General features: G+C 46.1%; 1 protein-coding gene across 1 annotated transcript in view; it reads left to right on the plus strand.

Annotated features, from left to right (window-relative positions):
* COQ8A (coenzyme Q8A) overlaps positions 1-23463 on the plus strand; it is an 84472-nt gene that overhangs the window by 28047 nt on the left and 32962 nt on the right. The window contains exons 4-5 of the mRNA XM_075925323.1: positions 639-705; positions 12684-12758. Coding sequence (XP_075781438.1) covers positions 639-705; positions 12684-12758 — 142 coding nt within the window. The remainder of the gene's footprint in view (positions 1-638; positions 706-12683; positions 12759-23463) is intronic.

Below are 23463 nucleotides of genomic sequence, written 5' to 3' on the forward strand. Positions count from 1 at the left end.
GTCATTTGTCTCTGCTTCCTTTTTCTCCAGATCCTGCTCTAGGGTACACAGTTCACTTAAGCTACTGGGCTGCTCTTAGTAAACCCATGTTCTATTGCATCTGTACCTGGAGGTAGTCTCTAGTTTTATGAACCTGGTAACTTTCAGGAGCATTAACTTCACTAATGCAGGCAGGTGTGTGATTTTTGTGGACCCTCCTATATCCTGTGGATCAAACAGCTGCCAAGGAAGTAGCTATAGATATAGACTACTTAGAGATGAATGCAAACCTTTTTATCTCTCTGACTTCTTTTCCCACAGTATTTGGATTAATGCTCAATTAATGCTCCCACAGTATTTGGATTAATGCTCAATTAATGCTCCCACAGTATTTGTTACTGGATATGTTTAATGTTTGCTTTGTTTTACACTTTGCATGTTACACTGTGTTCACTTGGAAAAACATGAGCTTAATGAGGTACAGGAATCAGTGCCTTCGAAGTACTTATGGTGAAATTTTTGAAATGCCAATTTGTAGTGTGTTTCAGGTCTTCAAGCATCAATAAGCTATATTCTTATTTTTTTTTTGCTAGTATCAACTGCTCCTGGCTAAGTGTCACTGCACATTTTTTTCTTTTTTTTTTCTCCCAACTATGCAGCTCAGTGAACGAGCCCGAGAACGGAAGGTGCCAGTCACACGGCTTGGGAGGCTTGCTAACTTTGGAGGTGAGGCATGTGTGTTGAAGAATGGAGGCAAGGGCCTGGCACATGCACTTATTTATTTTAATCAATAGCTATGAGAATGCTGATGGTGAGAGAGCAAGGAAGAGCTGAGTTATGCAATAATGAGCAATAACCCCACCTATATTCCATGTAAGGACTCCATTCGCAAGTACCTTGTTACAAATGGCTGTCTTGGATTAATGCTCAATTCATGCTATTTTATTAAGGTTACAAAACTCGTTCACAGATCTGAGTGGAGTTCTCACTGGGATGAATCTGGCAAATCCGTGGGTATCTGCATCTGTGGATGTGGACATCTGTGGCTTATTTTTGCAGATATGGTACAAATTTTGTATTTAGAACAAGGCAAATGTGTGGCTATCCATGGCTCACTTTCACAGGTACAAATGCCGCTGCAGATGTGGATACAAAATTTTGTATTGTATGGGATGCATTGCAGAGACCAAAACTCCAAGGTTATGAAGTGCATGTTCTGGGACTTGACTGTCACTTTCTTCTCTTATTCTTTCCTGTATTATCTGCCATTGCAGCAGCGTGCCTCCAGTGCAGGGGCAATAATTTTATTGATGCTGGAGCCACTCCAAATTGTTTAGAGGTTAAATGTTGCATTGTCGGTTTTCTATAGTGTATTTACAGGTCCTTACACTTGTCAGGATTTCTTCACAAAATCAGCTTAAAACATTCATACGCGCTCTCTCTGTTTCTCTCCCCCACTCCAGATGTCCCCAAACTATTGACATCATGAGGTGAACAAGTTTCCTCAGCTTACCTATTTTGGAGTATGCATCTGTATATTACACATGCTGGAAAGAGCTGGAAAGGAACAATTTCTTGCAGTATAGCTTAGCTTAGGATAAGCAACGCTTAAATTGCAGGATGCAGGGAGAAGACTCCTGACATCTTCAGGGATTAAGAATAGAGATATTGATGTGTAGACATCTACATGATTAGTCAATAAGCCTGGGTTTATTGGTTAATCTTGTATACTACATTTATTCTCCTTCCCTGTGCTGCCTCTGTATAGGGATGCAGGAGCTCATGCCTGGGGGGAGCCTGCTTTTAAACCTACCCCCACCACTGTGCTACTGCTTCTTATAGAGAAGCAGCAGCACGTAGGGTGGGGGGGGGGGGAGGGCAGGAGCTGATATGCATGAGGAGCTACCTTTTAAGCTGGCTCTCTGTGCGTGCCAGCTCCATGGACTCACCTGCCCCCACCCTTACTGCCTCCTACAGAGGCAGTGGAAGGGTTGAGAGGCAGGCAGGAGATGGTGCTGGGGGGAGCTGTGTCGGGGTAGGGGAGGCTGCCATGAAACAGCCTCTGTCCATAGTGGGCTTGGGCTCACAGTGGACAGAAATTGCTGTTGGAGCAACCTGTGTCAATGGGGAGCTCACCCTCCCCCCAAGAGGGGCTGCTGCTGCAGCAGAGCAACCTCTGTCCATGGTGAGCCCTTGTGGACCGGCACTTGTCTGCCATCCCATGCTGCTGTCTCTGATACAGAGGCAGCAGCATGAGGTGCCGGGGGCACCCTGGGAATGGGACCAAAGCACACTGGCTGCTGGCCCTGCCCCCCCGAGGACTATCGAATAGTCATGTAAGAGCTAAAATTTGATATGGTTACATGACTATTCAATTACACGCAATCTGACATCCCTAATTAAGAATGCTGCATTTCAGTGCAGAGTTCCATATGCCTCAGTCTGCTCTGCTGCAAAATTCTTTTTGAAGCTCTGAGAGCATACAGGCTTCCTTAAAATTGAAGCACTGAATGGTGCTTCCTGCACTGTAACCAAGCAATCTCCAATCTTTTTAAGCACAAGATCACTTTAAGTGCAATCCAGGATTTACCTAAAATCAAAATACTTCTGCCCCACCTCCTTCCCTGAGCCTTGCTCTTGACTCCATTCTTCCTTCACCACCCCTTCAACTTCTTTTCCTTTACCAGGCTGGGGCCAGAGGGTGGGGTGCATGTGGATGAGGGCTCTGGTCTTGGCCAAGGTGTTCGGAGCGTGGGAGAGGCTCTGGGCTCAGCTTGGGTAAGGGAATTGAAGTGCAAGAGGGATTTCAGGGCTGAGGCAGGGATTCAGGATGTGGGCTCTGACTGGGCACTGCTTATCTCAGGTGGCTACCAGGAGGTGGTGCAGTGGGGCTATAGCAGGCATTCCCGCTCTGCCTCTGCACCAGTCCCAAAAGTGGCCATGTCCAGCAGCGACTCCTGAGGAGGAGGGGCAGGTGGTGCTGCCTACTGTCCCCCATCCGTAGGCACCATCCCCACGCCTCCCATTGGGTGTGGTTCGCCATTTCCTGCCAATGGGAGCTGCAGGGTGGTGCCTGCAGGCAAGGGCAGCATGTGGAGACCCTGTGCCATACCACCCCTAGGGGCTGCAAGGGGGATGTCCGATGTTTCCACGAGCAGTGCGGGGGCGGGGGGAAGAGTCTGTCTTAGACCTGCTGTTAGTGGCCGTTCTTCCAGTTTGGCTGCAGGAGATTGAGGCGGATTCCAGGAGACTCCTGGCTAGTGTTCCACCAGTCAAAACCAATAGGGATTACCTCTCAGAAGCTCCATGATCTTCCAGTAGATCCCGATCTACTGGTTGGTGACCACTGCTCTAACCCATGTTTCGAGGCAAGCATGTTGCATTATGGCTGGCTGTCCTCCACCCCCCCCCCCCCCCCAAATATGTAACCAGATTATCTTTGCAGCCTGCTGACAGCTGCTTGATGTGAAATGGCAACTGTCCATGTTCTCTGTCTCTGGACTTTCAGTACTGTGGGCATACATCTCCAGTTGTCTTCATCCAAGACTGTGAAGTGAGAAATGGATGACTCATGCTTCAGCTGGAAAGTTACACTAAGTGGGTGGGGAGAAGAGAAGTGAAACTTCTTTAATTAAAAAAAGGAAAAAAAGTACATTTACAGCCAGAGGCATTTTAAAAACATTTCATACCCCATACATCGCTCCCACTTTTAATGGTGATTGAAATTGAAGGTAAGAACAGATGAGCTGTTACTTCCAGCCTGTTCTTGGTGCCTGGTGTGCTTTTTTGGGTCTTGGTGTAAGAGAAGAGGGGCTTTTATTGAGTTTCACCGCTGCCATGGGTTCATCCTTGCTTAGCAGTTTTCTGCAGCAGAAGGGAGAAATATGATCTTGTATGTGATCGTTCGCCTCGCATACGTGTTAAGAAGTAGATGGATTCATTCACTACCCAAAACCACTCCTTTCTTTAGTGGCTGCATGAGTTGGCTAATATTTGAAGTCTTTCTCCTCTGAAGAAATGAGGAGATGATCATAAGAATCGGGCAAGTTGGATCATTTGGTGTAGGAGGGAAAGCTCCTAGCTTCAGAGAGAACTGTAACCTCAGAAGACTTAAAGCAAGTGTGACTTCTGTGTTTGTGGAAGCCTGACTCTGTTTACCCTTTTAGGCTGCTTCTATACATTATTTATTCTAAGTTTAGAATGGAAATTGCCCCTCGGTTGCTAAAGAGAAGTGGCACAGCATGTAACTTTGTGTATGGCAGTTGAGGCAGGCATAACTGACAAATGGAGAGGTTATTAACTAGCTAGAGCCAATCATGTTTTCAGATCTGTGTATCCTCCTATTTAACATCTTACAGTAACTGAGGTCTTAAGCAAGAGGCAGCTACTAGTAAGATAGCAAAGCAGTCACTGCAGATCCAGAGTAAAATCAGTAGTGGAAACTGTTAACCTGCTAATGTCTGGTGATCTAGCCACATAGCCTGGGCTCATTGGTTAATGTGCACGGTTACATGCAGCTCCTTCCACATCCATGCTTCTGCCTCTGTATCAGGTGGGTGGGAGCCAGTGCTCGTCCCTGCACTTACTGGCTCCCCTGGAGCAGCAGCTCTCCCCCTGCCTGCTCCCTGCTGCTGCCTCTGATAGGCTTTTAAGCCAGTTTCCTGTGTTACACGTTTTTCAGCGGCTACGCTTTTACCTAAATAAATACATTTTAATATCCCTACTGTTCACTAGATTAGCTCTCATCACAAAGGCAGAGTAAGCATGAGGCAAAGCAAATGGCCCACTTTGGAGCTCAGACAAGCAGATCTGCTGAAAGAGTTCATGAAGCTACATAGTGTTTCCCTTCCACATTTCCTTTCAGCTTGTGCTCTTAGAAGATGTGTTAGAGACAGGATGATATAAAGCTGTGGTGTCCAACATGCTAGCTACATGTGGCCACTTGGCTGGTTGAATGTGGCTAGTTTGCTATAGCGATAGCCAAACTTGTTGGGCACCACGGATATGAAGAATGGTACCAGTTATACTGCCTGGGTTTGGGAACTGCTGCAGAACAGAGGCAGGGCAAGAGACATGAACAGTGAAGGAGAACCCATAGTAGGGATGTAAATCAGTAGTCGACTATACTATTAATCAATAAGCCTATGCTTATCAGCAGGGCTTAAAAAAGGCAGGGAAATCTACTCGCCAGCCCCGTACTGCGCATGCACAAGACCCGCATTGCTCATGTGCCTGCTGCCGGTGAACGGGGCAACCGGCTGAAATCTACTTGCCACAGGCGAGTAGATTCACTGATTTTTCAAGCCCTGTTTATCAGTTAATCTAGTCAACTACTTGCAACCCTTCTCCCCCCCCCACCTCCGCTGCCTTTCTATCAGAAGCAGTGAGGGGAGGTGGGGAGATGGGAGCAGTGCAGGGTGGCAGGCAGATGGTTTTTAAATTGGCTCTCCTCTCAGATCGGCTCCTGCCTGGCACCCCATGTTGCTGCCTCTGATACAGAGGCAGTAGTGCAAGGTGACGAGGGGCTCCCTGAGAGTGGGGCTGGAATGCATTGGCTGTTAGTCCTGCCCCCGGGGACTATAGAATAGTTGAGTAACTGCTAATTAATGAAGTACACAACTATACTATTACCCTCTATCTAACATCCCTGACCCATAGTGTGAACAAATTATGATACATGGGGTGCCATGCAGCATGGCTCTGCAGACTCTGCTTCACTGCTGTTGCTGCTTTATACTGCAGAGCCAGCAGCGCAAATAACCACTAAGATTTTTAGCAGCTATACGGTTAACATATGAAATGCTTTCCAATGACTTCACATGACCCATCATGTAGAAAAAACATCATAATTATGCTATAATTATATTGTAGTACTATCACTATGAATTATATGGGGTGCAGTGTTGCACATACATTACAAACTAAGAGGAGTTAACAGTACATCTGCTTTGTCCATATTTCTTACTGTTGGTGCACTTGAGATTGTGAGAGAACAAGAGTGCAGTGATCTGATGAAAACATATGACTTTGAGATATGATCCTTTTCTGTTCCATGAGCTGCTTGTTACAATACTCCGGGCTGGTAGTTGTGTTCCTCTGTGGCTTATTACCAGCCAGGCTTTGCTTTCTTTGTGTAGAGCAATCATTGCTCTTAAATTGTACTCTAGTAGATAACTTCTAACATCAAGGAAACTGACAATGTGTTCTGAGTTGTCTTTTCTCCCTGAACTTGGAGGGAGGTTTTTACAGGCATTGATGTCATTTGAAGATGCATAGGGGAAGGGGAGGAAATTTTTAGAGAGTATATTGAATAGCTAGGATAGGTTTCTGCTGGAAAGGTGAATAGGTAGTCTGCAGAATGGAATTTGAACTTTTGCTAACTTTCTTGAGGGACAGGAGCAGTTGATTTTTTTTTTTATTATGAGAAGAGAAACTTTTGATTTATTGGGAAATGATGGATGGGGAGGTGAAAACCTAGGTTTAGATTTCAGTCTTCCAAAAGTATACTGAACTGGGTACCCAGTCTTTTAATTTGGCTCTGCCACTCTTCTTCCTTCTCTTCCACAAGAAACAAGACCAGTGCCTTTCTTTTCCTCCTATGCCATGTCCCTCCTGCTGTGTACTAGCTCTTTAAATGGGTTCTTAATACATTTGAAAAGCAGAGTCGCAGTGTGTGGTCCCCACTACTCTCCGGCCCCCTGCGCAGATGGTGCTGGGTGAATTGGCTTTTAAGCTAGCTGCTCCCAGCACCTGGCTCCTGCTCCCCCTCCCGCTTGTTGTCTCTGCTACAAGGAGGGTGGGGGAAACAACTAGTTGAGGAACTAATCAACTATCTGATAAGCTTTTGCTTATCGGATAGTCAACTAGTCACTTACATCCTTACTCCAGAGTGTGCTTCCAGTTTAGTGTTTTACGGAGGTTGTTAAATGCTAAAAACTTGCAGTGGGGTCATTCTAGCTGTAATTGCTTTCTGAGCCACTTGCCATGAAGTACAGGCCCAACCTTAATATATGGGTTCTGTTCTTTTTATTCTAATTAAAATAGCTACAGGATTTATGATTACTTTAATTTTTGTTGAGTGAGTTCAGTGCTCAGGAAGCTAGGGGAATCCACGCCAATGCCTAGAGTCCTGGTGTGCAAAGCTGCTGCACACAGTTGGGTCAATCTGTCCTGAACTACAGTACATTGTATATTGCTGGCACTGTACAAGACGACGATACCCAGAGTACATGGTACTGCTAGAGGAGAAAATTAGCTTCCACTGTCAGAGCTTGACAAGCTGTTCAGAGTGGTAGCAAACTGTTCATCAGCCGTTAGCTTTCCGTTAATTGCTCGGTGAGCACATTCCTTTTAGACAGACTAGTTTTCAGGATGGCTCATGTTTTGATTTCAGTTTGCAGTGTAATGGGAGTCAGCAGACATCTGGCAAATGTCTAAAATAATTCATTGATGGAAAAGAAAGCTGTAGTCTGTAGCCATGGAATTACCCATATACCAGTGGTGCTGAGCAGCTAGAGCTTCTGTTGACTTCACTGAGAGCTCTGGATGTTTAGCACCACTGAAAATCAGCCCCAAAGCGTGTAGATTTTGTTACAGAAGGTTGCCAACAATTCATAGGCAAACAGGTGGTGTAAGCCTGAGCCACCATCCCAAAGGCTGTGGTTTATGCAGGAGAAGTTTGTACAGTGGATTGTGTTGTAGCTTTTAAAAATTGGGTTATAAACTTTTTAGGGTGAAGAGAACTAGGCTAGATTCTGATCTGTTGTACAATTTGTAAAGCAAAAACTATTTCTAAGGGTATGTCTACACTTTCACTTTCTTGCTCGGGTGTGAAAAACATCTGCCTGAGCACAGCAAGTTGCTGGGTTCTAAAGCACCAGTGTAAGCAGTCTCCCAATGTTGTTGGCCACTGCATGGAGATGGTTTATCTGGAACACTGGGAGAGCACTCTCCCAGCACTGGTGTCATGGTCACACTGATGAATTCAGCTTCTGCCACAGATGCACTTAAACTTGGAAGTGTAGAAAAGCCTGTGCTAGAATTGCTCCTGATTAGCAATGGCAACCGAGAGAGAATCTGGACTTTGGTCTTTCTTTTTGGTCTTTCTTTTGACTGGGACATTGTAAAGTCCAGTTAAAATGAGGCTAATTCAGAATTGGGGTAACAATAAAACAGATCTCTTAATGGGAGTGTTATCAACAGATTTGATGTTGAATAAGCTATATTTTTCTGGGTAAATTGGGAACCCAGCAGTATTAGGGTAATCAAGCCAGTCAACCCTACTTACCAGGTTTGCAACCAGGATATACCAGGACACATTACTAGCAAGTTGTATGTGGAGCAGATGTTCCTTACGCATGTCCTCTAGCTTCTGTTCAGCACCATGGGATAGTTTCCCATAATGCAGTGACACAAAATAGTCAGGCAACATATGCATAGATGCACAAGGACAACTGATACGGCTGTATTGGGAGAGAGCTTTGGTTATGTTTTTGGTACACAAGCATGCTCCCAAGAAGAATAAGTTTTTGGTGTCATTTTACAAAACATGGATGCAGAACAGCTGACCCCCTTGGGGTAATGGGTGTCTCTCTTTCCTTCCAATTAATTCTAACTCCCTGTATGATTAACTGATATCATATGTACTCAACACTCAGATCATAGCTCCACCTTCTCTCATACATTAACCTCGCCACAACCAAAACATCTATTGAAAGGTTAGGTATAGTCACAAGCAGTTCCATGTTAGTGGCTTATTATTAAACATCAACCAGCAGCAACTATTTTTCTTTGCCTGATTTAATTTCATTCACATTTTATTCTGATAAGGCAGTTCACTGCAAATCTCAACTTTTATCCTCTTGTATAGAGATTTGACAAGAGATGAAACACGTAACTTAAATAATAAAACTGCACTTAATAGCACCTTTTATTGGATCTTAGCATGTTTTTAAAAGGTAAGGATTCTGAAGTTGTAAATGGTAATAGACCTCTCAGATGAGTTACAGGACTAATAACCTTGCTCATGCCAAATCATTTTATAGCTATAAACCTCAGCTATTGACAGCAGAGTTTAAAAAAACAAGGCTGTTTTCTCTCTCAACCAAACACATAGACTCAACCAGGCACAATTTGATAAAGATTAGAGCTGCTACAGCAGGGGGCTCCCTGGAAGTGGGGCTGGAGCACACTGGCTGCTGGCCCCGCCTCAGTGGACTGTAGAGTAGTTGTGTAACTGCTAAGATTTTATGCAGTTACACGACTATTCAATTACCTGATATCTAACATCCCTACTCCTAAATAGAGATTGAGGAATTTTTCTCAGAAGAGTTTTGTCACCAGAAAATGCCAATTCGTTGGGAAGGTTTCCGAGGTCCAATATAGGAGGGCATTATTCACTGTGGCCTCCTTCCTATCATGGACTTCAGAAACTTGCTTTGATAAATCAGCATTTTCTGATTATAAAACCTTTCCATGAAAAAAAATCCTCTATTTTTAGATGTCACACTTACAATTACAAGCATTATGCTGCAGAATAGTAGCAAGCAACAAGATTTAGACAGGAATATGTAAAGGAAGCAGAGTCCTCACGAGCAAAGGGCAATTTTCTAGTTAATGAATGCTAATATCAAGCACCAGAATAAATGATACAACCTGAAAGAATGAAGGAAGGAAGCCAAACTATATGCCTAGCATTGTTATCACTGTAATTCTTAGAAGTCCTTGTGGGGAGAGCACTGATTTAAGTGCTGTACAAGCTCTGAAGAGACAGTTGCAGTGCAAGTGGCATTCATAGATTCCAAGATCAGAGGGATCACTGATCTAGATCAGGTGTGGGAAACCTTTTTTGGGTTCTGACCCACAGAAAAATCAGTTGGGGGCCACACAAGTGAGAAGCGCAAAAAAAAAAACAAACAAACAAAAAAAACACCCTCACTAATTTGGCCCCCGACTGAGACACTCCCCATATTCCTCTCACACACCAGAACCTAGGGGGGGCTCAGGCTAGTAACTGTTGTGGGACCCTAAGCTCTGTGGTGGGGGTAAAAGTGAGGGGTTCAGTGTGTGGGATGGGGAAGCAGGCTTGGGGTGTGGGTCTGAGAGGGAGGGAGAGTGCAGGAGTGGACCAGGAGAGGAGCCCTGAGCCACAGGGGCCAGATTCAGGCAAGCTGGGGAACCTCAGGGGTGGCCTCTGGACCTGATCTAGACTGGCCACCTACATAACCTTCAGGAGGTAGCCGAGTTATTCTGTACAGGATAAACTTAAAAAACAGCAGATAGTCTGGTAGCACTTTAAAGACCAACAAAACATGTAGATCAGTGGTCCCCAACTTTTTGTGGCCAATAGCACATTCATGTTTTCAGAAAAGTGTGGCAGGTGCCAACAGTTTTTCAAGGCTTATTTTGTATTTGTACATTAAATAATATGAAAAACATCATATTTAATATTACATAATATATGCCTCCATAAGATAAAAAGGTAATTTTACATGTAAAAGGTATTAATTAAATTATTTGGCAATTTTTCAGCCCCCCTTTAGAGAGAAAATAGAAAAAAGGCATCAAATGCGCAAATTGAAGGCTATTTTCATATTAAATGTGAATTGGGTAAATTTGATAGAAACTTAATTTAGTTAATTTTTATTTTAATTATATTGTAATTCATTTTTAAACAAAATTCTTCAGTAATAAAAAGGGGGGGATGTCCAAATGTTGAGCCAAAAAAAGCACCCCCCTCCCCAAAAAAATAATCATGGCACCTTTAAATCTCACACTCCCCATCCCCACCATGTCTTCACCATCTGCTGCCATGTCTCCTCCCCTTGCTCCATCAGCTCCCCTGGTGGCTGCTGCCCCCACAGCCTCTCACCTTCCTCTGCTGTCCTGACTCCTGCCCTTAGCCCTCCTGAGACCTGCTCCCCTCCACCAGCCCTTCTCTCCCTCCTGTGCCCACTCCTCCAGTAGCCCCACTCTGATCACGTGAGCTACCCCCTCTCCTAACACCTCCCTCTACACACCTGCCCTGCCTCTCTCCTCTGGTGCTGGTCCCTCCCCTGCAGGTGTCTGCCCTTCTGCTTCACACCCACAATCCCCTAGCACCTGCACCTTCCCTTACCTCCCTGCACCCTCCTGGTGCTTCCTCCTTCCCTCACTGCTCCTGCACCCTTTGCTCTCTTTTTCCCTGATACCCACTTCCTCACCACCCTGTGCCCCCATTCCCCTCATGCCCCTGTGCCTTCACACATGCCTTGCTCCATCCCCACCTTCCTCATGCCCACCCCTTCTTTCAAGCCTTCTCCCAGCACCTTCCCCAGCATCACTCTGTCCCCCCTCCCACTGACCCCTCTTCTCTTGCCCTTTTCCTCATTGTCTCCATTTGGCCCCTTGGCGTTTCTCTCCTCCACGCTGTCCCTTGGTGCCTTCTCCTGACCTGCCCCCCTCTCCTCAGCACAAGCCCCTTCCTCTCCCACCCCTCCCCCGTTCCCCCCCCTTCTGTCTTCCAGTTTGAGTCTGTGATCGGGCCCAGCCCCAGTTGCTTCCGTTACCCCAGACCACGTGTCGGGCCTGGAGCTGGGCTGTGCGGTTTTAAAATTTAAAGTCCCAGGCCGTGATGTCATGGCATGCTGGGCGTCTCCCCTCTCAGCTGTTGCGCGGTGGCATGTGCTCTCTCTGATAGTCGGCGTGGGCGCACATAAATGCCCAGGTGGGCGCCATGGCAGGAACCCCTGGTGTAGATGGTATCATGAGCTTTCCTGGGAACAGCCCGCTTCAACAGAGTCAGACCTTGTTGGTAAACCATGTTTATGGCTTGGGTACAATTGGCATTTAGAGCTACTTAGGATTGATTTTATTATGTAGATTTGGCTTAAGCATCTGGCTCTACTATTGAAACTTCAACCTCTGTGTCTTAAGGTGTTTGCAGTTTCCTTGAGAAGTGTGAACAGGAGGATTTTTCTTTTCTGAGAACTACTAAACACTATAAACTACCTTCCCAAATAGACATCCTTCAGGATGACTTAAAAGCCTGGCTGCAACTGGAATATTGAACCATATTGCTCCACTCTTCTATAGCAGTATTTCTCAACAAGTAGTACCAGTACTCTTAGGGGTACTTCAGAGAAGTCTGGGGGAGTACATCAACACAACAGAAATTTGGAGAAAACTGAATTTTTGTTTTACATTTTACAGCGCTTTATTTTTGTACTTTTTATACCCAAAAATTTCATTGCCCGCCCAGCTATGATTAAGTTGTTTAAACAAATGTGTTGCAATGGTAGAAACAAATTGTGTGTGTCTAAAAACTAAGTGCTGGGGGTACTTTACAAAAAAAGGTTGAGAAACACTGTTCTACAGCATCCTTGTGAGCTGAGAATTTTAGAATTCTTTAGTCAATAAAAATAGCCATGACATGCCAGAGAGAATAAGGAGCTCTAGGAAACATGGATTAGTGTTGAATTTTCTAGCTATTAGTATCATAAAAGCCAGTCTTTACCAATCAAGTTACTTTATCATTTATAAATGCACAAAGTCCTGTCTCCCCCTGTTTGTAGGAAAAGCTGATATTTCTGCAGTCCATGCAGTTGAGGTTGATTACAAGTTACCTCTTGGCATCCTTTGAGTGTATCAAATGTCTTAAGCATACACAGATGGCATTTTTGTGCTCATTCACCACCGATTTATTTATTTTTCCTCTTGTTTTAAAGGACTAGCTGTTGGTCTTGGCATTGGGGCCTTGGCAGAAGTTGCGAAGAAGAGCCTTAGATCTGAAGAACGCAATGGTGAGCTCTCTAGTGTGCTTGTTTTGTTCAGAAAACCTACTTTCTTTTTTTTAAGGCATGATCTACTCTGTAGAAGAATAAAATCCCGTGAGGTCTCTAAAGGCTGTGATTGTGATGTAGTGTTTTAGGAGTTTTTTTTACTTTCTTTTGGTTGAGTTAATTTCTTTGGCATAAGATTTATACAACTTGTATGTTTAGACCACTTTAACAGTGTACCTTTTGTGGACACAGTTATATGGGTATAAAAGTGCTTCAACTGATATAGTTTATTCCCATATGGAAAAGGAAGAAAGCTCTACTGGTATAACTATCCAGGTTAAAAAAATAACTTTTTCAGTCAGGTGTGATATCAGAACAAAAACTGAGTAGAATGTTTTAATGTCTGAAACCTTGTGGAGTTAGTGGTTGAAGAAATAAAGACTTCAAAAACATTCTACTTATTTGATACTCAAGTGATGACAGCTATAGAAAATTGAGAGAATAAATTCAGACACTAAATTGACATTTCATTTTTTTAATATCTTTCTCTTGACTCTTCTGCACATATGCAAAAGAAAGGGCTAAGTTTTATATCAGACTTTTCATTTCTTCCTGTCTTGCCCATCTCATCTCCCAGCTTAAGAAAAGGAATGCTATTTCTGCTTATGCTTCCTTTGCTCAAGTAGCTTTGGTCTCAAATAACATGTTTACTGCTTTTCTGCACCTGTATTTTAGCTGAGAGAATTCCAGGCCCATATCATGGGAACAACTAGTGCAATCTGTAGTACTGAGGTGCAGAAGATAGAAATGAACATGATCTTTTCTCCTTCTCTGGAAAGACCTCCCAGGTTATTTGGGGCTTGTGGCTGGGTAGATGTTGTTTGATCCACAAAAGCTTGGATCAGATGCAGCATCACTTTCCATGAATTTCCTGCCTGTCTCCCAGTTTCCCTGCTGTTATATTTGATGTGGGCATCTTGGCATCATTCAGGTTAACAGGGAGGTGATAGTGTAGATAATGTTGGAGCTCAGCATCTTTCTGGCATCTGCCCTTCCACTGTGACTGTTGTCCTTAGAATCATAGAATCAGAGCTGGAAGAGACCTCAAAAGGTCATCAAGTCTACCCCTCTGCTCCACCCTCCTAGTGAAATAGTTTTTCCTAATATCCAACCTGGACCTCTCCCACCACAACTTGAGGCCACTGTTCCTTGTTCTGCCATCTGTCACTACTGAGAACAGCCTTTCTCCATCCTCTTTGGAACCTCCCTTCAGGAAGCTGAAGGCTGCTATCAAATCCCCCCTCACTCTTCGCTTCTGCAGACTAAACAGACCCAACTCCCTCAGCCTCTCCTCATAGGTCATATGCTCCAGCCCCCTAATCATTTTGGTTGCCCTCCGCTGGACTCTCTCCAGTGCATCCACATCCTTTTTGTAGTGGGGGCCCAGAACTGGACACAATACTCCAGATGTGGCCTCACCAGAGCCGAATAATGGGGAATAATGACCTCTCTGGATCTGCTGGCAATGCTCCTCTTAATGCAACCTAATATGCCATTAGCCTTCTTGGCTACAAGGGCACACTGTTGACTCATATCCAGCTTCTCATCCACTGTAACCCCCAGGTCCTTTTCTGCAGAACTACTACTTAGCTGGTTGGTCCCCAGTTTGTAACAATGCTTGGGATTCTTCCATCCCAAGTGCAGAACTCTGCACTTGTCCTTGTTGAACCTCATCAGATTTCTTGTGGCCCAATCCTCCAATTTGCCTAAGTCACTCTGGACCCTATCTCTGCCCTCAAGCATATCTACCTCTCCCCCTAGCTTAGTGTCATCTGCAAACTTGCTGAGGGTGCAATCCATCCCCTCATCCAGGTCATTAATAAAGATATTGAACAAAACCGGTCCTAGAACTGATTCTTGGGGCCCGCCGCTAGAAACCGACTGCCATCCTGACATCGAGCCGTTGATCACTACCCGCTGGGCCCAGCCTTCTAGCCATCTTTTTATCCATCTTACTGTCCATTTATCCAATCCACGATCCCTTAACTTGCTGGAAAGAATATTGTGGGAGACTATCAAAAGCCTTGCTAAAGTCAAGGTATATTACATCTGCTGACTTTCCCACGTGCACAGAGCCAGTTACCTCATCATAGAAGCTAATCAGATTGGTCAGGCATGACTTTCCCTTTGTGAATCCATGCTGACTATTCCTAATCACTTTCCTCTCTTCCAAGTGCCTCAAAATGGATTCCTTAAGGATCCCTTCCATGATTTTTCCAGGAACCAAGGTAAGACTGAATGGCCTATAGTTCCCTGGATCATCCTTTTTTGAAGATGGGCACTACATCTGCCTTTTTCCAATCATTTGGGATTTGTCCCGATCTCCACGATTTCTCAAAGATAATGGCCAAAGGCTCCTCAGTGACATTTGCCAACTCCCTCAGTACCCTCGGATGCATTAAGTCCGGACCCATGGATTTGTGTATGTTTAGCTTTTCTAAATAGTTCCTAACCTGTTCTTTACCCACCAAGGGCTGTCCATCTTCATCCCATCTTGTGTCACTTAGTGCATTAGTCTGGGAGCCCACCTTGTCCGTGAATACAGAGGCAAAGAAAGCATTGAGTACTTCAGCTTTCCTCACATCATCTGGCATTATGATACCACCTTCATCCAATAGGGGCCCACACACCCTCTCTGATCACCTTCTTCTTGTTAACATGCCTGTAGAAACCTTTCTTGTTATCCTTCACATCCTTAGCCAGTGGCAATTCCATTTGCTCTTTTGCCTTCCTGATAACCCCCCAGCATTCTCAAGCTATACATTTAAACCACTCCCTGGTCATTTGTCCAAGTTTCCACTTTTTGTAAGCTTCCTTTTTGTGCTTAAGTTCACCAAGGATTTCCCCTGTAAGCCAATCCGGTCTCTTACCATGTTTGCCTCTCTTGCTACGCATCGGGATGGTTTTCTTTCTGTGCCTTCTTTAAAAATACTGCCAGCTGTCCTGGACGCCTTTCCTCTTCATGTTAGCATCCCAGGGGATTCTGCCCATCAGATCTCTGAGGGAGTAAAAATCTGCTTTTTTTTGAAGTCCAAGGTGTATATTTTACTACTCTCTTTTCTTCCTTTGGTCAGGATCCCGAAATCTACCATCTCATGATAACTGCTTCCCAGGTTGTCACCCACCTCTACTTCTGCTATTAGTTCCTCCGGGTACATCTACACTACAACGTAAATTCGAACTAACTTAGTTCGAATTAGTTAGTTCGAATTAGCTTAGTTCGAATTAACGGATCCAGACTAAAAAACTAGTTTGAATTAGCGTTTTGCTAATTCGAACTAGCATGTCCACATTAAGTGGACCCTGAACCAGGCTTAAGGATGGCCGGAAGCAGTGCTGGCAGGGCATCAGAGGAGAACTTAGAGCGTGGAGATGCTGTCTCAGGCTAGCCGAGGGCTGTGCTTAAAGGGTCCCGACCCCCACCCCGGACAGACAGTTCTCAGGGGTGTCCCGCTTGCAAAGCAGTCCTGGCTTGCAGTGCCCAGAGTACCCACACTGGGCACATCACAGCACTCGGCCATCAGACCGGCTGCACTTGCCGCAGGCTGCCATCTGGAGAGAGGGGGCAATTGGGGGGCTGCAGGAGAGCTTCCACCCCAAAAGCCTGCAGAGCCAGCCCAGTACTCCCCATCGGGGGCGCGTACCCCATTCCTCCCTCACCTCCTTCCACTTACCCTTCCCTAGCCCATTTTCTTGATGTACAAAATAAAGGACAATTGTGTTCAAAAATGGAATCTGTCTTGATTGAACAAAACGGGGGGAGACTGGGAAAAGCAGGTGGGAGAGGGGAAGAGAGAGGCTGGGAGAGGGGAGGGCAACTAAAATGATCAGGGGTTGGGAACAGGTCCCATATGAAGAGAGGCTGAAGAGACTGGGACTTTTCAGCTTAGAAAAGAGGAGAGGGAGGGGGGACAGGATAGAGGTCTCTAAAAGCAGGAATTGGGTGGAGAGGGTGCATACAGAAAAGTTCTTCATTAGTTCCCATAAAGAAGGACTAGAGGACACCAAAGGAAAGGAATGGGTAACAGGCTTCAAACTAGTAACAGAAAGTTGCTCTTCACAAAGCAAAGAGTCAACCTGTGGAACTCCTTGCTGCAGGAGACTGTGAAGGCTAGAACTAGTACAGAGTTTAAAGGGAAGTGAGATCAAGTGATGGAGGTTGGGTCCATGGAGTGGTATTAGCCGGGGGATAAGAGTGGTGTCCCTGCCCAAGGTTTGTGGAAGGCTGGAGAGGGATGGCACGAGACAAATGGCTTGGTCACTGTCTTCGGTCCATCCCCTCCAGGGTCCCTAGGGTTGGCCGCTGTCGGCAGACAGGCTACTGGGCTAGATGGACCTTTGGTCTGACCCAGTATGGCCATTGTAAGCTCAGGGCTCAGGGTCGGGGGTCTCAGTGGACCACCTTGATTTTCATGCACTCCTGTTCCTGGGCGGCCAGGCTGGCAGCTTTCCTGCCCTAGCTGGCCACCTTCCTGTGCCTAGTGCGGAGATCGTGGACGAGGTCCACAATGTCCGCACTAGCCCAGGCGGGTGCCCGCCTCTTGCGGTCCCGGGCAAGCTCCCGGGAGCCGCCAGCCTGGTCCCGGGAAGAGGGGGAGGGCTGGGGGGCATCGGGTGGCTGGCTCGAGCCGTGCCAGGTGCAGGGTCTGGCAGGTGCTGGCAGGCTTGCACCTGGCACGGGCACCGTAGCCAGCCCGTGCCCCTTTAAGGGGGCCGGGGCTGGGAGGGGGGCAGACGAGTTTCCCTGGTGTTGGCCAGAGTGGCCACCAGGGAAACCTGGGGAGGGCTAGCCTCCCACTAGTTCGAATTAAGGGTCTACACAGCCCTTAATTCGAACTAGTAAGTTTGAACTAGGCTTAATCCTCGTGGAATGAGGATTACCTAGTTCGAACTAAGCGCTCCGTGAGTTCGAATTAAATTTGAACTTAACGGAGCGCTAGTGTAGCGCCTATGAAAGTTAGTTCGAACTAACATCCGTTAGCGAACTAACTTTGTAGTGTAGACATACCCTCCCTGTTTGTGAGCAGAAGGTCAGGGTGCGCATGGCCCATGGTTGGATCCTTCAGCACTTGTGCCAAGAAGTTATCCCCAACATTCTCCAAAAACTTCCTGGATTGCCTGTGTACTGCCATATTGGTTGCCCAACAGATGTCAGGGTGATTAAAGTCCCCCACGAGAACCAGGGCCTGTGATCTGGAAGCTTCTCTCAGTTGTCTGAAGAAAGCCTCGTCTACCTCATCCACCTGATTCCGTGGCCTGTAGCAGACACCAACCACGACATCACTGCTGTTGTTTACTCCTTTAAACTTAACCCATAGACTCTCAACAGGTTTTTCTCCCTCTTTATACTGGAATTCAGAGCAATCATAGTGCTCTCTTACATATAGTGCAACTCCTCCTCCTTTTCTCCCCTGCCTGTTCTTCCTGATCAGTCTATACCATTCTATGACATTCTCCAGTCATGCGAGTCATCCCACCAAGTCTGTTATCCCAGTTAAATCATATTTCTTGGACTGGGCCAGGGCCTCCAGTTCTTCCTGTTTGTTGCCCAGGCTTCTCACATTAGTGTACCCATTTGAATCAGGGGTCCTCCTTTGTTGCTTGTTCCTCTTTGCATTTCTTCCCAGTATCCGACTTTCCCACTTCTCTCAGAGTTTTGGTCACCGTCCCCCAACGAACCTAATTTAAAGCCCTCCTCACCAGGTTTGCAAGCCTGCCCGCGAAGATACTCCTTCCTCTCTTGGTTAGGAATAGGTGGGATCCATCTAATAATCCTTGTGCCTGGAACAGAGTCCCATGGTCAAAGAAACCAAAGCCCTCTCTGCGACACCACCTGCGCAACCATGCATTTACTTCCTCAATTCGACGATCCATGCCCAGTCCTTTCCCTTTGACAGGGAGGATGAACGAGAACACCACTTGCACTCTGATTTCTTCGATCCTTCTTCCCAGCGCTACATAATCCGCAGTAACCCACTCAAGATCATTCTTGGCCGTATCATTAGTTCCCACATGGAGAAGCAGGAAGGGGTAGCGATCCGAAGGTTTGATCAGTTTGGTAAGCCTCTGTCACATCCTGAATGTGAATTCCCGGTAAGCAGCACACCTCTCTAGATTCCAGGTCTAGATGGCAGATGGATGGCTCAGTCCCTCTTAGGAGGGAGTCCCTGACCACCACCACCTGTTGTTTTCTTTTGGGGGTGGTGGTCGTGGAACCCCCATCTCTAGGACTACGCATCCCATACCTTCCAGTAGATGGTGTTCCCTTGCGGTTTTTTCCTTGTGAGGTCCCTTCCAAAGCATTCAGCACTGCAGAGCCTGTGGAGAGAGCCTGAAAGCGATTACTTACCTCTATAGCATTGGGGGATTCCCATGCTGGCCTTTTTCCCCTTCTAGAAGTTACATGTTGCCAGTTCTCTTCCTGGTCCCGTAATGCCCTCTCTGGCTCTTTCGCCTGCCGTGCTTGAAGGATTAAACGCTGCATTTTATCGAGGAAATCTTCATCCTCTCTGATCAAGCGTAGGGTCGACACTTGGGCCTCCAGTTCTCTAATTTTTTCTTCCAAGATGGCGACCAGCTTGCACTTAGGTCTGCTGTTGTTACCTGCACGGAGTGTGCCATGTTTGTCTTCTTCCCGGAAGAAAGAACAGATTTTTTCTGCACTATCACCATCCATTGCTGTTCGCAAGCTCCTTGGTTGCTTGCCCACTGCCTTATAAAGCCCTGGACTGCCTCAAAGGATCCTTGAGATCCTGGCTTTCGTAACTGGAGGCTCAGTAATTCTAAAAGAAAATGAGGGTATGCTTATATCTAGGATGCTTGGGTAGATTTGTGTTGTCAACAGGGAAGGTCATATTTATGGTGGTTTTTTTTAAATTGGGGAGAGCAGATGCAGGAGACAGGAATAAGCTGGATATTGGTTTACTTGCAGGCTCCCTTTGATGTGCTTAGGATGGATGGGAGACATAACTAAGAAAATGACTCCTGATCCAAGTGTATGCATGAGGTTCCCTTAGTTAACTATCATTGACCACCTGTATAAAGCCCATTTGCTGGGGCATGGCAACAGCTTTCTGCTTAGCAGTTGTTAGATGACTCATTCCAGGAAGCCACTCCAAACATCTTTATTTTTTTAATCACCTTCTTTACCTCAGATTTATTTAATACTCTTGGCATTATGGCAGTGCTTAGAGCCAGCCACCAGTTAGATTTGTACTAGTTGATGTGTGAACAGAGTAAGAGTTTACAGTGTAGAAGACAAGATGCAGCAAGGTGGTATAATGAGTGGAAGAAACTGAGGAGAGAGGTTGAGTATTACAGTGATAGGAAATTGTAGTTATGTAACTTTGCAGTGTAGCTAGTTGTGTATGAGTTCAATTGAGTTAAATATTGGCTATACCTGTTGACCGTCTTGTAGCGTTCAGTGGGTATTGTGGCAGTAGTGAATCTTGAGGTATTGAGAGGGCAGGATAGTGGCCTTATGGATTAGTTTGGGGTGGGTGCATTCTGTGCACCAAGGCACTTGTTGGAAGTGGAGGGATGATAATGGAGGCTGCTATAGCTGGCAGAGAATTTGATCTAGGGAGGGAACAGGAAAGTGATGCAGTAAGAAACTGGGAGCCAATGAGTAAGTGGGAACAAATCATCAAAGGTTCTTGAAGATGTTGGACAACTTGTATTTGTTCCTGTGGTACAGAGGGAGCCAGAGCAGGGCTTGAAAGAAGGAATAACATGGTTGGAACAGGCCAGCATGAGATTAGCCACAATATTTTTGAACTGAGTGTGGTGTAGCTAGTGTCAGGAAGTCAGAGAAGTTTCCGTAAAAGTTGGAAGTGAGCACTAGGGTGCATGCTAGTGTTACGGGCAGTGAAGAGGCCAGATATTTAAAGATGTACCAGAGGGAAGATAATGAGATTTGGAAATGGCCTAGGTGTGTGGGTCTGGAGAGAGGATGGTATCAAAGATACTCTGAACCCAGTGCCTACCCACAGCCCTTCTGAAGGCTTGTTTATATGGATCCTCCATATTTCCTAAACCAGCATCCCATAGTATGACAGTCTCATAAGTTGAATCTGTTCATCCTCAACCTCAGCAATGTCTGCCTCTCCAAGTGATAGAATTGGAAAGTAAACATCTGATCACATGAAGCAAGGAAACAAGGGTGAAGACAGGTAGGCTTTCATAACTAGGTTTCATTTATTCTTGTGCAGCACTAGCAACTTCAGTAAGGTAGTCATCTTATCAAAGGTGTCTGGCTGCAGGTTGTCCTATGGAAACCTGCCACATCCTAGCTAGATTCTGCCTGGCTCTAGAAAGAATTATTTTGTACTGGGGATCTACAAACCAATATAGCAGTCCAGTGGCCTCAGTTTCGTACTCTTTATATCTGATCTTGTGGTTTGTTTAAGGAGTTTAAAGCAGGTCTGAGATCCATGCTAACATAACTCTCCCAGTTCTTCCACTTTAATATGAAAAAAGAGAAATGTCATGATCTTATTTTGCCATTAATAGCTCTGTTTGTTTTACCTTGGTATCTGGCTAATCTTCTGTCCCTGAGGTGAAGGTTACAGTAAGTTAGAAAAGGGAAATGCTTTTAACCACTGTACGCTTTGTTCAGTGGGTCACCCCTGCAGTCATATCCTAAGCTCGGGAAAGGAGAGTTGGAAATGAGGACAAACTATGCAATACCTTTTATTCTGGGTCCATTGTTTAATTTCCCTTGCTCAGTGAGGCGTTATGAAATTGGTAGTATGAAGGTGTGGCAAGAGAGACTTAGAGCAATAGCAATTACTTCAATCTTGCACAACTTAACCACAATAAACATGTAAACATTTTAGATCCTCTGCCTGTGCTTGATCCCAGTGTTGTTGATGCTGATGATATGCTACATAGATGCCTTCTTTTGAAGAGTGTTCAGATGAGGGTTGTTACAATTTTAATTAATGACCTAATCGAGTAGTCAATGGAATTTCCCCTAGGGGTCCGCAAGGGCACTGCAGAGGGTCCACAGAAAGTTTTTAAAGGTAAGGATCGGGCCCACTCCTTGCATTCTGGGTCATGGCTTGTTTTTGATCTTGTCCCGCTGATGCTAAAGGAGTGAGGGGAAAGTGCTTGTATCCTGTACATCCATGGTCACCAACAGGTCGATCGCGAGGCCTCGACCAGTCGATCGCAAGGCATCCTGTCCGCCCCGCCCCCGAGAAGCCCCACTTCCTAGCTCAAGTGAAAATGGAGGGAGTGTTGGCTTCCCGGGCATGGACAGAAGTCCTGCAGCTTAGCGCTACTTCCGGCGATTCTAGAAGTGCGCTAGCTGCTCTGCTGGCTGGGTGTACTGCGGGAGGGAGCATTGGCTCCCTGCACCGCACAGGAGGGGTGAATCAGCCCCGGGGGAGGCGTGCGTGGGGCTTCCCTGCGCAGGTGGTTGGCGCCAGGGCGAGCGCGCGCGGGGCTTCCCTGCGCGGGGTCGGCCCCAGGGCAGTGGGGCTTCCCTGTGGGGGTTGGCCTCAGGGCAGGCATGCGCTGGTTTCCCTCTGGGGGCGAAATCCTGGGAGGAGGCAGATGCAAGGGACTCTCTGCCACTCCTTCTCTTCCCTCCCCTCTCCAGCTCCTCCCAGCCCCCACTCCCCTGCCACAGAATTCTGTCCCATTCCCAGCTACAGAACTCTGTCCCCATTCCCGAACACACTCCCCGAACTCTGTCCCCACTGGCACCCTGTCCCCAGCTGCAGAAACCTGTCCCCACTGGCACACTGTTCCATGCTGCAGAACCCTGTCCTCTGCCCTCCCAGCATTCTGTTCCCTCTTCCCTGCCCCCAGCCGCAGAACTCTGTCCCCACAAAATTTATAATTATAAATGCTTCATTTTAGATTTAAATAGCATGAATAAAAAACAGACCATTTATTTCATAACTATAAACACGTGATTTTAATTTTATATATCGCATAATTTAAAAATAAACTGTTTAAGGGCTAGGGATATCAAGTGATGGACAGGAGGAGAATAGAGAGGGTGGAGCTTCAAGGAAGGGGTGGGGCTTCAAGGAAGGGGCGGGGCGGTAGATCTTCGCCTGTTCTGAGATTTAAAAAGTGATCTTGGGTGTAAAACGGTTGAAGACCACTGCTGTACATCCATCTCACACACCAGCCAGGCATGAGAGACATGTACAACATGCAGATATTTTCCCCATGCTCCCTTAGGTTCCGGAGCAAGCAAGCCATGTCCTGGTGCACAGAGCTGCTGCCCCCTCCCCATCCCTGCACTTTTAAAGTTCCACCCTTGTCCCCTACCCTCCCAAAGTTCTGCCCTTGAGGAGTTGGCAGCTATAGAGCCCCCTCGCTCTGTGAATGGGGAGGGGATAGGAACTGAGATAGCAGCATGGGTGAACAGTAGCCAGTTAAACCTGAGAAGCTCCATGCCCTGCAGTCTGCACATCCCTCAGCCCATGCTGAAGCTGACAAGCTGCAATTCTGCTCTGGAGTCGGCTTTTAAATGGGTCAGTCACTTGCCATTTTTTTCCTCTTTTTTTGAATTCGTGGCCCCGCTCTAACTGTTCATAAGCTTTTAGAGTGGCAGGAAGGGTTTAGTTGGGTCACTAGTAAAAATGGATCGCTGGATCCAATACAATTTTGTTCAATAAAATTATATGGCACCTAAGAGTTGATACAT

This window comes from Pelodiscus sinensis, chromosome 3 (genome assembly GCF_049634645.1).
Source record: "Pelodiscus sinensis isolate JC-2024 chromosome 3, ASM4963464v1, whole genome shotgun sequence".
Classification (NCBI taxonomy): Eukaryota; Metazoa; Chordata; order Testudines; family Trionychidae; genus Pelodiscus; species Pelodiscus sinensis.